The sequence below is a fragment of the Pagrus pagrus genome (genome assembly GCF_965226575.1).
Source record: "Pagrus pagrus genome assembly, chromosome: 17".
Classification (NCBI taxonomy): Eukaryota; Metazoa; Chordata; class Actinopteri; order Spariformes; family Sparidae; genus Pagrus; species Pagrus pagrus.
The window spans coordinates 8,970,032-8,984,396 of NC_140201.1; the positions used below are offsets into that span (position 1 = coordinate 8,970,032).

The window sequence follows — 14,365 nt, forward strand, 5'->3', positions numbered from 1 at the left end:
CAGGAGGGTCAAAATGGCGATGAATACCTGCATTATTGAGGTTATGGCTAAAATGTGTTGTTACTTACCTACTTTTCCATGTCTGAACACATTGCCCACTTTGTATTTGAGACGAAATCAATGAAATCTCACTCCGTGTAAAAATGTATGGATACTATTTATTGAGCTCCAAGAAACAGTTTCTTTAGTTTCATGAGCAAAGCTGCCACACACAGCACCACATACCGACCATGTGAACTACAGCCATCTAGCCGGAAAAACAACAGGTCATTCAGTATTTATCCTGCAAAAAAGACACTTAAAGCTGGTGGCTAACAGGTCGTCATTTCAACAAAAACATGGAAAGCTAAATGCCAAAATAAAAAAACATCTTTTAAATCACAGGAAATCTTCACTGTACACGACCTGGTTCCTCTTGTCCCTGTAGGAGCCTTTAGTGCTGTTCTGCACAGCTGTGAAAGAAGAGAGACATTGGTGAAGGTTAATCCAGCATGTGCGCACACACACACAGTCTGAATGTCTCAAACCAACAATAAGGGTGCTGTGCTTACCCAGTGAAGCCCACACAGATTTGCCGGTGGCAGCATCCAGCATGGGCTGCTTCCTGGCGATGCTGACTTTGATGTGAACGTCTCCCACCGTGCTTCCATTCAACTGTGAGACAAAACCAGAGAGGAGAGTTTAGAGCGGTGGTCCACTTTGTTAATATGAGCAGGGCATCAACACAACTTCAGGGTGTCTTCTAGCAAACTAAGAAGGATGTCAACTGACAACAGAGCAAGATCCTGATTAAAACTGAGACCGAGTAGCTAAACTAAGGATTTTTTATTATTTGCTAGCTTGCTAATTTAACATCATATCTACAGTAGAAATACAGATGTTCTCAGATTGTGATAAACAAAGGGAGATTCAGGCTTCTCTGACAGAAATACCTGTACAACTGCTATTTCAGGACATTTTCTTAAATGTTTTACAATATACGTGAAATACATTTACAATCAAAACCTAAGTTGCACAGTACTTACTATCATAACACACTTTAATTCAATAATTTGTTCTGATCACATTCTGATCCAAATTTCTTTGCTGAATCTCTTTTTTGTTTGTTGCTTTTTTCACCTCGGGGGACAACAAAGTATTTCTGATTCTGATTCTGCTGTGTTCTGGAAGTTGCAGTCAGCAGATGATCACATGTGTAATTGTTAGTTTTCTCTTATATGGGATGATACCAACCTCGGCCACAGCCTGGTCTGCAGACTCCATCTTCTCAAACGTAATAAATGCACAACTAGAAATGGGAACAGGAAACACAAATCACAACATAAACAAAGAGTACAACAGAAGCAGCAGATGGCAGTACAGCCAGTGAACATGACCGTTATGCGCACACCGAGTTGTTTAATGGTTTCGTACTTGCGTGGGTTGTCCATGGAGAGGTCGATGATGTTTCCGTGTTGAGAGAACGCAGAGCGCAGGCTGTCCTCAGTGAGCCCTGAGCCGTAAACATACACCGTGTTCCCCTTTCGGACCCCTCTCCGCTCTGGGTATGAATCTGAGCCTGAGAGTGACAACATGGGAGACAGTGACAAGTCATGTATGTGTTGCAGCATGACATCTGACAACCACCATCACACTACATTTAGATTATGACTGGGCTCTGCACCTCATTCTTGTCAACTGTTGGTACTATTTCTAGAGATATCTGCATCTCTGCCTTATCTATGATGGATTTTTTTAATTGTTTAAATGTAAAAACTCAACGGAAATTGGCTACGCACGTCTGAACGGTCCATCTCTCTCTCTGTCCCGCTCCCTGTCGCGCTCTCGATCCCTCTCTCTGCTTCGGTCTCTCTCTCTCTCTCTGTCCCGTTCCCTGTCTCTGTCTCCTCTGTCCACTCTGTCCCGACCTCGATCTCTATCCCTCTCCCGGTCTCGCTCTCTCTCTCTGTCCCGCTCTCTATCCATCTCCCGGTCGCGGTCGCGTTCTCGCTCTCTGTCTCTGTCCATTTCGCGGTTGGATGACATGCTGGCTCCCTCGTCCTCGTCCCGGTATCGGTCGCTTGAGCTGACGAAGCTGCAGGGGAAAACGGAGGGGAAATGATGTTACACCATGACATACTCACTGTCAGTGTATTAAGCAGGTTGTGTTGCTTATTTGTCATGGGTTTTGGACATTACCTCTCATACAGAGATTTCCTTTGGGCTCTCTTCCCCAACTAGAAGCACAAATATGATAAAATATGAATAAGCTGTACATCTTGTTTTCATTTCGAGTTTTATAATCAAATTTATAGTCTTAAATTCTTGAAACGTTACACGTTGCAACCGTGTTTTATCATATTTTATACCACTTTACCTCAGGTTGTTCTTCATCTGTAGAGACACTCCTCTGGAATGGTAGGAAAGCAGGAATCGGGCCTTTCTCAGGGTCCTGTGGCAGATAAAGAACAAAAATTAGACAAATGAACAAACAAAACAAAGCAAGAAAACAGCCGAACATCAGTTAAAACAATAACAACTCACCTTGAGTTTGATTTCCAGCATTCGAGAGCGTTTGAAGCCTGAGTTCTTGTTCTCTGATTTGATGGCACTGATGGCACCTGACTTGATCAGCATCTTTGCTTGCTCTGTCGCTGTTGCCGTGTCAACGACAGGCTGGTCCGACAAAGCTGTTAGAAAGGGATGTGTAAAGTAAACAAAATTATACTCAGCACTCTTACTTCACAAATCTCTCAATTGTCTTACCCCTACATACATCTCCAAACATCTCAACCCTTTCAGCGTCGCCAGACCCGACTGTATGTTGGCTATGCCACGTTTGAAGAAACAAAAAAGGAAAAAAGGCTTGGAACGGGGCTTATTCAATAGCAGCTCCTCAGCTCTGGATAGCCCACCAGAGGCAATAAGACAGGCTGTTTAGACAAACTGGCTTTTAGTTTTATTTAATCTGTTTTTATTTTATCAGATTCATTGGTTTATACATCATGGTTTGAGTTGTTTTGTTTTGATCTTGCTGTGTTTCTTTTACATTTGATATGCACCTAAATGTTGTTATACTTGTCTGCATAAAAGTGTTTCTATTTTAATCTTGTCTTATTGTGCACATCAATGTCTTTATGCCTGTATGTATATTCATATGTCTGTCTTATGAAACACTGAGGTGCAAAAACATTTATATTTATAAGAGTCAACATGTGAGTGTGTCCTTGCAAGTATAAAAATATTTATTTGTTAGTATTTATAGTGTATAGAGTATAAATATGATTTACATCAATTCATTATTGTTTTTACTCGTTTGTTATACTTAATATTTTACATAGGATTCGAGTCTCAACAAGTGTCATTAAATTATTAAATCAAATTGAGAAAATGAATAATGAAACTATACACACTAAAGATGTACAACACACACACATACACAATAAGCAAAGGTGTATTTAGTAAAGACGCTGAATGCTGAATCACAAAAGTTGAATTGCCAGAAGCACTTACTCCGTTTCAAACCACTCTGGTTTGTCTGGTTGGTTGAACTCTGTTTCTTTAAGGCGAGTAAAGCCTTTTTCTGAAAAGACAGTGATAAACGTTTAGTGCTTAAACAATTTTAAAAAACAAGACTGAGCTCAATGTGTTCCTCTGATATTAAAAAAAAAAAACCTCCATGACAAGGGAGTACAGCAAACACTTCCCATTTAATCAAATGTGATATTGATTCACATTCACGTCATTATTCAAGATGACACAGCCTAACATTGTATAGTTGTATATTGTTGTACATTGTATATATATTGAGGGGTGTGAGAGCAAGCTTACCTTTTTCTTGAGTTTAGCATATTTCTTTTGCAGAGCTTCCTCCTCCTCTGTGAGTGAGCTTGGAAACACCACCATGACGGCAACAGCTACAACAAAGACAACTACATTAACACCTGGCAACAATAAACATGTGTAGTAAGACAAAATAATAAATATCAACAAATACACATATACTTTCACCGCTAGCCTAGGTATGCTAATCATGTTAGCCAGAAACCCAAACACGACTTCCTCCCAAAACATTCCAGTGTCGTTAATTCAGACCAAGCCGAATGGTAAACCACTAAACTATCAGAATAATAAAACACACGTGCTGCCTTAAAACTACTTTATAGGACAGTTAATAGCTTTTATCTAATTCATTCACTTACAAATTCAAACGGTGGCGTACAGCTCAACAACAACACCGACGCGTAAATATGACGTAAGAGCTGCTTGTGACGTTTGGCGTTTTTAGTAGAAAAACCGTTAGCAGAGATAAAAGCACAAAAAAATAAAATCCGTCTGGAATATTAGATAAAATATATAAATATTATTTATATTATTGTGAGTTTTGTTGGCAGTTTTCAGTTTAGTTTGAATATTTGTTTTAATTCCAGCTAGCTTAGTTTGGTAGCCACTTCCGCTTCGGTAACTTCCGAGGCGACAGCAGTAACTAGTTAGTGGCAACTTTTAGCCTCTACTTGCGAGTGGGGACATGGACAGAATAAGTAAGTTTTGTTTGATTACACGTCAAGTCGGCTCATAAATGTTTGTCGAAACGTGTTTCATCTTGCTAGCATGCCTCGCTGTTGCAGCCTGTGTGGTGATGTGGCTAATAGTGTAGCCAGCTTGCTGTCAATCAGTGCTCCACTGAACCCACCCAGCAGCCTCATGAGTCATAGATTTAATGTTTAGCTGCTTATCTAGTGGCTGTAATAAGGTCTAAAGGGGTTTTCTTGAACACACATAGAGAATTAAATTGTTAGGTTTGCATCAGCGTTCGTGGGGCTCATTATCCTGGCTGCACAGTTAGCTTTATTGTGTTTCCTCAGTCCATTCATAGCCTCCATGCCTATTGTTGTTCCTGCCTCCTCCCTGCAGATGTGCCCCCTCCGGGCCCCATGGACCTGCCGCTGTCCCTGCTGGAGATGGGATGTTCAGGCAGGTTTGAGCTCATCACGCACCTCCTGCCCGACCAGCCTTTACCTCCACAGAGCACGGTCAGTACGTCGCAGGATGACTCTGTACATTTACACAAATACAGTGCTTGAATATGATTTTAAAGCACATATTTAACTTATACTCTACTACATGTCAGAGGGAAATATTGTACTTTTTACTACCTGACAGTAATTACACATGCACCTTATCCCTGCTGTCCATATTTTTAGTCTGCATTTTTAAATTGTTATTGTTATTATTGTTACAAATTACTAATTGCTATTTATAATTTCTGTAGTGGAGTCTCGAAGCAAAACCTTTTCACACAAGAGTACTTCTTAAATCTTGAATCTTGAAATGCTTCTGAAACATTAAAGCATCTGTATTAATGATCCAGTAGGCCATATATTCTGTATAACAAGTCATTTTACCCTTGATAACTTAATAATACTTATGTACTTACACTAACATACATTATTTTACTTGTAATGGTTTATTTATTTACACTGTTGGATTGTTACTTTAAAATAAAGCGTCTGAATACTTATTCATACCTCCGATCTCTGTGCCAAAACTGTGCATGATTGCAGTAAATGTTTCTATAAGTTACATTTCCAACAGGTTTCTGTACTTTTGTGGGTATAGATAAATGTGTTTGGTTGTGAAAAATGATTATATTATCATATGCACGTCAATTTTTGTGACATTTTGCAGAATGGGTGGATGAACGGAAAGAGTTATAGAGAAATTGCGTGACTTACTTTAGTAGTAGATAGTTGACAATCATGGCGAAAAATGCAGGGTGAATCATTAGTGATACAGGAATCCAGCCTGGCATTTTAAAAGTAACGTGGTATGCATCTGCTTACTCGCTAAGTCCCTTTCAGTTACTGATATATTAATATCTGATCTTCTTGTTTTCTCTGCAGCTCCCACATGGCCTTCCTCCCACCAGCCTCAGCCTGGAGACAGAAGTAGAGAAACAGTTCTTACAGGACCCCTCCTGGCTTCCGATACACGACACAGACTTTGCCTTCCAGAAGTTTCCCAAGTATGTGTTCCTGTAAACAATCTTGATATTGCTCGTTGAATTATAAACAGTATTTTCAGAATATGCACCAATATGTGCTTGAGGGTTGGTACAGGTTGCTGTTTCTTGGTATTTAGACGATCTAATGGGCAAAAATCTAAGTTGTATAATTGATTATTGACCATTTAAAAAAACATCATTTTGTGAAATAGCGACAGATGTGTAATGATCTTGTATTACCCTTTATTTGAAGATTTATTAAATAGCAACTGATAAAATAAATTCACCCCTTATTCAATTTTAATTACCTGTTTTTTGGACAGTATGTATCTGTAAGAAGATGTAAACGTCTCTGTTGTGTTGTCGTCTTCCCCAGGGTGACTCAAAGAGAAGTAAGTGTCGACTCGCTCCTCAACTGCACTCCGTCTCCACTTCATACCGGCCTCTCTGTTGTCAGAGATCCAACCACAGGGATGCTGCTGGACTTCACAGAGGTAGCTCACAAACACTCCAGCCCACTCCTCCCACATTGTTTGTACCATCTAGATTACTTCATCGAAGTTATGTGTTTAATCTGCCACATCAAGATTTCTTTTAAGTCATTTTTGAGGCAAAAATTACAAGAGTTTACTTCTTAAATGTGAATATTTCCTGCTCCTTTTCTGAAACAGGCATTTTTGACTTTACTGATGTTTCATAGATCAACCGACTACCTGATTAATCCTGAAATGAATCAGAAGATTTATTGATAAAATAATCAGTTTCAGCCTCAGTGTCATCCTGTTTCAAACCATCTTACAGAAATTAAAGGCTCTCTTGTGGTATAACTTTTGAGTATTGAAGAATCCATCCATGTCAGTTCAAGAGGAAGTGGTCATTGTGTTACATTAAACAAATCAAAGGTTAATTCAGATATCTTTGCTTCTGTTCTGTCTTTAATTCACCTTCAGGTGTTAATGGAGAACACGGGCTTGTCAGCAAAGAACTCCCTTTCATTGCACCGGCAGCCCGGGCCTCCGTCAGAGAGCCTTCGAGGAAGCAACACCAACTACCCATTCCTCCCTGGTGAGATTCATTCAAAGCGGTTTCTGCAAGTGAGGTGTTTCCACTTTGCACTTATTATCTTAAATATGTTCGTTCACAGGAGGGATGGAGGAGCTGAGTCTGGACCAAATCAAGAAGAAATCTGAGCTGGAGAAAGACGTAGACTTTGAGAACGGTGATTTTTAAAATTTGACTTGCAGTGTTTCTTCTTCTTCTTCTTCTTCTTCTTCTTCTTCTCTTGTTATTTCAGCTCTTTGTGGTTACATTGTCTTTTTTCCACTGGTAGATTTACTCAGAGTCCCACCTGGACTTAAAGCTGGGATGGACTTCACTGACAAAGGTTAGATATCACACATTCAAATGCATGAAAAAAGAAATCCTACAGGGGCTAAACGAAACATATTTCAAATGTTCTTTTTTAAAAACTTCTTTTCTGAAGAGGCCAAAATAGCAAAGGCAGAGGTCAACCTGATGTCCCTCCTGTCCACATTGGATGACATCACTGAACTGCAACCTGAGGCAGATGAGAAAGAGGAAGGCAAAGAAAAAGAAGACACTCCCAAACTACCCAGAACGAACAGTCTTGAAGACCTGGGCATCAAGGTACTGCAGTCTGCCTCACATAGTTTTTCTCTTGTTTTCAGTTATGTGTTATATTTCTTACATTAACTAGTTTTTAAAAGAGTACATTTGATGTTTATTGATGGATGTTTGCATGATGAGATTCACAGATGAAAATATAAATGTGTGTGATAGATTCATGGAGATCTCTTCTGACAGTTTTCGACCACTGCAGAGTGGTTTTATTTTGCAAAATGAAATCAATCACAACATAAATGCAGTCCTTTCTTTTCCAAACCACAGTAATACTGTTATAAAGCAATCTAAACTCCCAGCTGTGCCTCTGGCTGAACATTAACTTCACTGAAATCTGGCTCACCCTCTCTGTCTCCAGGATGCTGTGTCATCCTCAGCTCCCCCAGAGAAAGGAAAAGATGAGAAATCGAAGCCAAAGGAAAACCCGGAGGAAAGTAAGAAGTGGGCCATCCCTGTCAACATCACGTCACCCTGCGATGATTTCTACAAGCGCGTCCCCAACCCAGCTTTCAAGGTGGGGAGTCTAGAAACACCCTGGCCTTAAGCAGATATATCTGTTTGTGCCTTTGCATATGTGCAATCTTCAACATGTCACCTATTTATTTGCCGCCTCAGTGTGAATCATCATGTGAAAATCACTTTGTGCGCTGGCTGAGCTTCATGTGATAACTGATCCGTTTCCTCCTCTGCTCCAGTGGCCGTTTGAGCTGGATGTTTTCCAGAAGCAGGCTGTGCTCAGGCTGGAGGCTCACGACTCTGTGTTTGTAGCCGCACACACATCAGCTGGCAAAACAGTGGTGGCCGAATACGCCATCGCTCTCTCCCAGAAACACATGACGAGGTGTGTATGCGTTGGGACAAATCAATTTCTCCTGCCCCTCGCTGTTTGTTGCGGCGCAGCGAGCTAAACACACTCCCAGTAGAGGTTAAAGACAGCAGTTTATCTTTTGAAGTTTTACTGGAAGAGACTATCTCAGTGTAGTATGTTGTTGTCAGAGTGGGGAAGTAACAAAGTACAAATACTTTGTTGAATATTTACTTTTCTGACAAGTTTTTACTTTAACTCCCCACAAATATCTGTACTTTCTACTTCTTATATTTTTAAAACAGGCTCGATACTTTAGTTTTAATGCATTTGAGGGGAATTATCGATTATCAATTACTCAATTACTAATGCTTTACTAACCCAAAATGTGGCTATTTGATGTCCTGGGAATGGCAATTAATATGACGTGAGGTTCAGCTTTTCACAGAAATGGCTGGTAGAAATGTCCTTCAGAGGGATGCTTTTTACTTTTATACTTTGAGTACATTTCAGAGCCTGTACTTTCTTACTTTTACTTGAGTAAAGAAGTTAAAACGGTACTTCACAGAAGTATCTGTACTTCTACTTCTAGTTAAGAGTGTGTGAGCATTTGCCACCTCTGGTTGTTGCTGCATGGAGATCTTTTATCTCTGAAACGTCAGTCGTTTCTTAGAGAGTGATGACACACACTTTTTTGGCATCATCCGGTACGTTTTGAAAGGGACTTAAAGAACTTTGAAAACTTATCTCAACATGTCCGAAAACATTGAAATTGACTAATTAGTGAAAAGATGTGAGGCCCATGTGCTCGGGGAGGTGCGCTCTGCCTTTCAAGACATCTCAAAATGTTAGCAACAGGTTGCTTTCTTTCTTTCGAGCTCAGATGAAGACATGAAAACCCTCAGCTCATTAAAATAAAGTCTGTCATCCTGTGTTTCTGCTCTCTCTGCATGCTGTTATACTTGTTTTCTACATAGAGACACGAGGAATGTATCTTGTTTGAAGTAGGACTCGAATATCTTAACTGCGTCAACGTTTCCCTCTTTTTTTTTTGTGCAAATCATATTCTGATTCTCTTTCTAATCTGGTGTTTTGACAGGACCATCTACACCTCTCCCATCAAAGCCCTGTCCAATCAGAAGTTCAGAGACTTTAAGAACACCTTTGGAGATGTTGGACTCCTGACGGGCGACGTCCAGATCAGTCCCGAGTCCTCATGTCTCATCATGACCACAGAGATCCTCAGGTACTCGGGGCTGCTTCTTCTAAACATTGAAGTATTTGTTTATAAAAAGAGCTTTTAGATGTCTTAATTAAGCGGTATTGCATAAAAATGTATTCAAGGACATTTTGATAGTGTTATCTCAGTTTCTGACTATCGCTATCATGGCTGAACAGTTTCCGTGTAATCCAAATATTTCAATAACTCCAGAGCGTTGACAAGTCCTAAAGTCAAAATGTATTGAAAAAAGATCGATGTAATCCATTTCCAAAAGTCACAAAATGCTTTTATCTTACAAAATATTGTGGTTCAGTCCACATTTGTTGGGGTTTAGCCTTTCAAAAACAACATTTTCACTGTCGTCACAAAACTGTTTGCTCGCCGGTCTAACAGCACCATAAATTATAATAATTAAATGCCCAGTTGAACAATCAGATCGCTTGATCGGAACTACTTGTATTTGAATTTTTGCTCTCTCAGATCGATGCTTTACAACGGGTCAGAGGTCATCAGAGACTTGGAGTGGGTGATCTTTGATGAGGTTCACTACATCAACGATGCCGAGGTCAGGACAGCTTTCTGAATCATTCGTTTACTCGACTTACTGTTGAAAGTCCAGAATAATGTTTATCTGTCCTCTTTTAACTTCCTTTGTCGTTCCTCAGAGGGGAGTTGTGTGGGAGGAGGTTTTGATTATGCTTCCAGATCACGTCAGCATCATTCTCCTGAGTGCCACGGTGCCAAATGCCCTGGAGTTTAGCGAGTGGATCGGGTAGGTGCTCCAAATAAGACGCAGGCTTTTAATATTAATTGCATTTTTAGTATCTTTTGAACATTTCCCATTCTCCCGCATCAATTTTTCATTTCTAGTCGCATAAAGAAGAGGCATATTTACGTGATCAGCACAATGAAGAGACCTGTGCCCCTGGAGCATTATCTCTACACGGGAAACAGCACCAGGACTCAGAAAGAGATGTTCCTGCTGGTGGATGCTGTCGGCAACTTCCTCACAAAAGGGTAAAACTTTTCTCTTCTGCAGACGGTTATTTAAGAAAGACATTTAAATTGTTTCTCATGAAGGGAGTCTGTTGTTCAGGTATTATGCAGCTGTTGATACCAAGAAGGAGCGCACCAGCAAACACGCCCAATCCTTTGGCACGAAAAGTACTTCGCACAACACCTCAGCTAGTCAGGTACAAACATCACCTTGGATTTTTCTCTAACAACGTCCTCGTGCTTCGTGTTCTCATCCCCCTTTGCATTTTTGTTTCCCTCCAGGACCGAGCGGTGTGGCTCACTCTCCTGCACTACCTGTCTCAGCGGCAGCAGACGCCGGTGGTCGCGTTCACCTTCTCTCGGACGCGCTGCGACGACAATGCCCGCTCGCTGGAGTCCATGGACCTGACCACCTCCATAGAGAAGGCCGAGATCCACTCGTTCTTCCAGAAGAGCCTGAGTCGACTCCGAGGAGGAGACCGACAGCTGCCTCAGGTAGAGACCAGTCATGTTAGCTTTTAGATTTTATTTGGTAAAAAACACTTTACCAGAGTTGAGCCTAAATGCTGTATTGATGATAAAATCGACTGTTTAGATTTTGGTGATGAGGGACCTGCTGAAGAGGGGAATAGCCGTCCATCATAGTGGGATCCTGCCGATACTGAAGGAGGTCACAGAGATGCTCTTCTCCCGAGGTCTCGTGAAGGTGAGTCAGACGATAGAAGATACCGAATACCAGCATTTTTTAAAAATTAAGATAATATAATCAAATATATGCTAAAAGATATCAAACATATTTATCCTCTACTCCAAACTATCTGTGAAGAAATGTTGGTCCACAGGTGGTTAAAACAAAGACTCCCACGTCTCCCCTTCATCTCCCAGGTTCTGTTTGCCACCGAGACGTTTGCGATGGGAGTGAACATGCCTGCCAGGACCGTGGTGTTCGACAGCATCAGGAAACACGACGGCACAGGCTTCAGAAATCTGCTGCCAGGTCTGGTGCTGCTCTGCGTTCCCCGTCTTTCATCTGAAGCCACATCTGTTATGCTCTTTCATCTCCGAGGAGTGGAGGAAAACAGCAGAGTTTTGATATCTCTTTTATGTTTTTAACCGCACTTTCAGGCGAGTACATTCAGATGGCGGGCAGAGCAGGCAGGAGAGGCCTGGACGCCACGGGCACCGTCATCATTCTGTGCAAAGCCGGAGTTCACGACATGGCAGATCTGCATGTCATGATGCTGGTGAGGCCGGCCTCGTGGGTTTATATATCATCAAGTTTTTTTGTTTAATCTCCACCTGCAGCCGGTCTCCGGTCAACATCACGAGATACTCATAATCTCTTTCAGCAGAGCTCAGCCTCCTGTTTATTTTGGCTGCATTTCAAGGAAGGTGTTGCTGCTTTATTCATTTAACATTTAATTACACAGCTGAGTGGTTTATTTTAACTCAATTTCCCTCCGTGCCAGCGTGGAGAGGAGTGTCTCGGTTTCAATGCTCTCTTTCCTGTAATAGAGCCAGTGCTCTGTCCTACATTGGCATACTTGAGATGAGGAATTTTAGTCGAAAACATTCAAAAATGAACTACAATCATCAGCAGAATGTGAAGAAATTATAGTTTTGATGTCGGGACATCTATGTGTTGTTGAAGAGATATCTACTTAAGATAGCCAACCGATTAGCCCCAGCCCGTCAAGGTCTCAAGCTCCCGTGCTAGCAGTGAAAACACAAACAAAACCTTGATGGTGCGAGCTCCCAGTCCGGACCGCTAGCTGCACAGCTAATTGAGCTAACTGCAGCTACAGTTAACAGCAGTTACCGGTTACAAGGTGAAATGCTGCCCCCTATTTGTTTGTTATTTTGCATGACATTTCGTTTGTTGACGACATCCTCTTTTTCTGCTCTCAGGGTAAACCGACCCTCCTCCAGTCCCAGTTCAGACTCACATACACGATGATCCTCAACCTGCTGCGAGTTGAAGCCCTCCGTGTGACCGACATGATGAGGAGGAGCTTTTCTGAAAACCACAGAGACACTCAGGTAACATGTCACTGTATTGATTATAAATACTGTACTGTACAGGTGAGGTTTCACATAGAACAGCTTTATTTCATTGTTTACTCCTCTGTTCTCTCCCTGTTCTCCTCCTCCTCCTCACTTTTCTCTCTCACATCCTCCTGCTGTAGACCCATGAGAAGAGGATCAGCCAGCTGAAGCAGATGGTCTCCTCTCTGCCTCCTCTGGACACGGACGGCCAGCTGTCGGACCTGTTGCCTTATTACCACACCGTGACGGAGCTACGAACCACCAAAGAGGCCCTCCAGGTAAAAAACACAGACGAACACACGACTAGGATCAAACTGGAACAGCGTTAATTACCTCCCTGCTTTTGTCTGGTTTCAGCGTGCGATGCTGGAGTCTGTGAACGGGCTGAAAGCTCTGTCTGTGGGTCGAGTTGTGGTGGTGAACAACAAGCAGCATCTCAACGCACTGGGAGTTATCCTCCAGGTAGATGTGTGTGTTGACGTGTGTGTTTTTCATTGTGGCTTGAACAGAAGCAGAAAATAAATAAATTAATATGCCATTTGATGCACCAAAAGTCATATTTAGAAACAAATGTAGACACAATGTGTGACGTTAATTGATATTTCTGCCTTGATTTATTCACCTTTGTATTAATTCAAGTCTTTTTTTACAATCTCATCTAATTTTCTATTTTATTTCTATTTTCTTTCATTTTTAAATTCAATTTATTTATTATTTACATATTTATTATTATATTTAGTATAATTAAAACAACCCCCCTTATTTACTGATTCCCGGTTCCTTCATGTGTCTCCTCTTCATCCCAGGTGTCCAGTGACTCCGTGAATCGCACCTTCACAGCTCTGATCATCTGTGAGAAGGGCAACGAGGAAGGAGAAGGAAAAGGCAACAACAGCGATGCTTTCCCTCACCTCTTCAACACAGCTCTCTTCATACCTGAAGGTTGGTGGACCGACAAGTGGACACGCAGGCTGATGTACTGTTATATGTGTATGTGTGATGTTTGCTCTCTGTATGTTTCATCAGGCCCTTGCAGCCACACGGTGCAGAAGTTGAAGCTTGAGGACGTCTCAGCCATCACGGTAAAAACCCTCAAAGTGATTCCAGACCGAATCATCGACAACTACAACAAGAGGCAACAACCACGATTCAGGTGTGTGTCGGTGTGTGTGGTTGATGTATTTACTGTATTTCTGAGGAGTATAGTTGTCTGGAAATACTGAACCTTGCAGTGTGTGATTCTGCTGTTCTGCTGAGTGACAGTCGGCAAACATTGTGTGACTTTTGTTGTTGTCAATGAATCTGATAATTATTTTCTCAAGGCTATCTTTCTTCTCTTCGTAATTGTTTTCTTCACCCTCTGGTCGTTCAGGCTCGACCCACCCGGCCAGGCCATCTCCACGGCGACCCAGGAGCTCCTGCGCTTGGCCGAGGCCAGCCCCAGCGGCATCGCGAGCCTCGACCCCGTGAACGACCTCCAGCTGAAGAGCGTCGACGTGGTGGAGGACTCCATGAGGCACCGCGTGCTGCAAGACAGCCTCAGAGAGTTCAACTGCATTCACTCGCCCACTTTCGCAGAGCAGGTGTGTGTTTGAGGCGGTCCTTGAAGAAAGCGCTCTTCTTCAGTTCTCTGCGGGAGTTATTAATAATTTTCAGATGATGCACATGAATG

At 41.8% G+C, this 14,365-nt stretch overlaps 2 protein-coding genes across 3 annotated transcripts in view; one reads left to right on the forward strand and one right to left on the reverse strand.

Annotated features, from left to right (window-relative positions):
- Window positions 1–138: 138 nt before the first annotated feature.
- On the reverse strand, window positions 139–4,241 carry nelfe (negative elongation factor complex member E). Of its 2 annotated transcripts, XM_084378973.1 has the most exons (11): window positions 4,182–4,241; window positions 3,811–3,896; window positions 3,493–3,562; window positions 2,524–2,669; window positions 2,357–2,431; window positions 2,179–2,216; window positions 1,779–2,074; window positions 1,414–1,558; window positions 1,234–1,288; window positions 552–654; window positions 139–452 (listed from the first exon to the last, which is right to left on the reverse strand). In XM_084378973.1, the coding sequence occupies exons 2-11, from the start codon at window positions 3,883–3,885 to the stop codon at window positions 379–381; spliced, it is 1,077 nt and encodes a 358-aa protein (XP_084235099.1). In that variant the 5' UTR covers window positions 3,886–3,896; window positions 4,182–4,241; the 3' UTR covers window positions 139–378. The 2 variants fall into 2 exon arrangements, with proteins under 2 accessions (XP_084235099.1, XP_084235098.1); XM_084378972.1 differs by having other exon boundaries at window positions 139–654.
- Window positions 4,242–4,414: 173 nt separating this feature from the next.
- skic2 (SKI2 subunit of superkiller complex) overlaps window positions 4,415–14,365 on the forward strand; it is a 14,578-nt gene continuing 4,627 nt past the window's right edge. Inside the window, exons 1-25 of the mRNA XM_084378607.1 lie at window positions 4,415–4,520; window positions 4,894–5,012; window positions 5,883–6,004; window positions 6,360–6,477; window positions 6,934–7,048; window positions 7,128–7,202; window positions 7,314–7,367; window positions 7,467–7,630; window positions 7,983–8,138; window positions 8,320–8,465; window positions 9,529–9,675; window positions 10,132–10,216; window positions 10,317–10,423; window positions 10,522–10,668; window positions 10,748–10,844; window positions 10,930–11,142; window positions 11,243–11,353; window positions 11,533–11,644; window positions 11,773–11,891; window positions 12,556–12,687; window positions 12,834–12,971; window positions 13,051–13,155; window positions 13,500–13,635; window positions 13,720–13,846; window positions 14,066–14,276. Coding sequence (XP_084234733.1) covers window positions 4,508–4,520; window positions 4,894–5,012; window positions 5,883–6,004; window positions 6,360–6,477; window positions 6,934–7,048; window positions 7,128–7,202; window positions 7,314–7,367; window positions 7,467–7,630; window positions 7,983–8,138; window positions 8,320–8,465; window positions 9,529–9,675; window positions 10,132–10,216; window positions 10,317–10,423; window positions 10,522–10,668; window positions 10,748–10,844; window positions 10,930–11,142; window positions 11,243–11,353; window positions 11,533–11,644; window positions 11,773–11,891; window positions 12,556–12,687; window positions 12,834–12,971; window positions 13,051–13,155; window positions 13,500–13,635; window positions 13,720–13,846; window positions 14,066–14,276 — 3,069 coding nt within the window. The 5' untranslated portion in view covers window positions 4,415–4,507. The remainder of the gene's footprint in view (window positions 4,521–4,893; window positions 5,013–5,882; window positions 6,005–6,359; window positions 6,478–6,933; window positions 7,049–7,127; window positions 7,203–7,313; window positions 7,368–7,466; window positions 7,631–7,982; window positions 8,139–8,319; window positions 8,466–9,528; window positions 9,676–10,131; window positions 10,217–10,316; window positions 10,424–10,521; window positions 10,669–10,747; window positions 10,845–10,929; window positions 11,143–11,242; window positions 11,354–11,532; window positions 11,645–11,772; window positions 11,892–12,555; window positions 12,688–12,833; window positions 12,972–13,050; window positions 13,156–13,499; window positions 13,636–13,719; window positions 13,847–14,065; window positions 14,277–14,365) is intronic.

Coding starts and splice junctions, on each gene's coding strand:
- nelfe (XM_084378972.1), bottom strand. CDS start 3,885: ATGGTGGTGTTTCCAAGCTCACTCACAGAGGAGGAGGAAGCTCTGCAA. Junction 3,563..3,810: donor ATGCTAAACTCAAGAAAAAG/GTAAGCTTGCTC, acceptor CTGTCTTTTCAG/AAAAAGGCTTTACTCGCCTT. Junction 2,670..3,492: donor CCAGAGTGGTTTGAAACGGA/GTAAGTGCTTCT, acceptor CCTTTCTAACAG/CTTTGTCGGACCAGCCTGTC.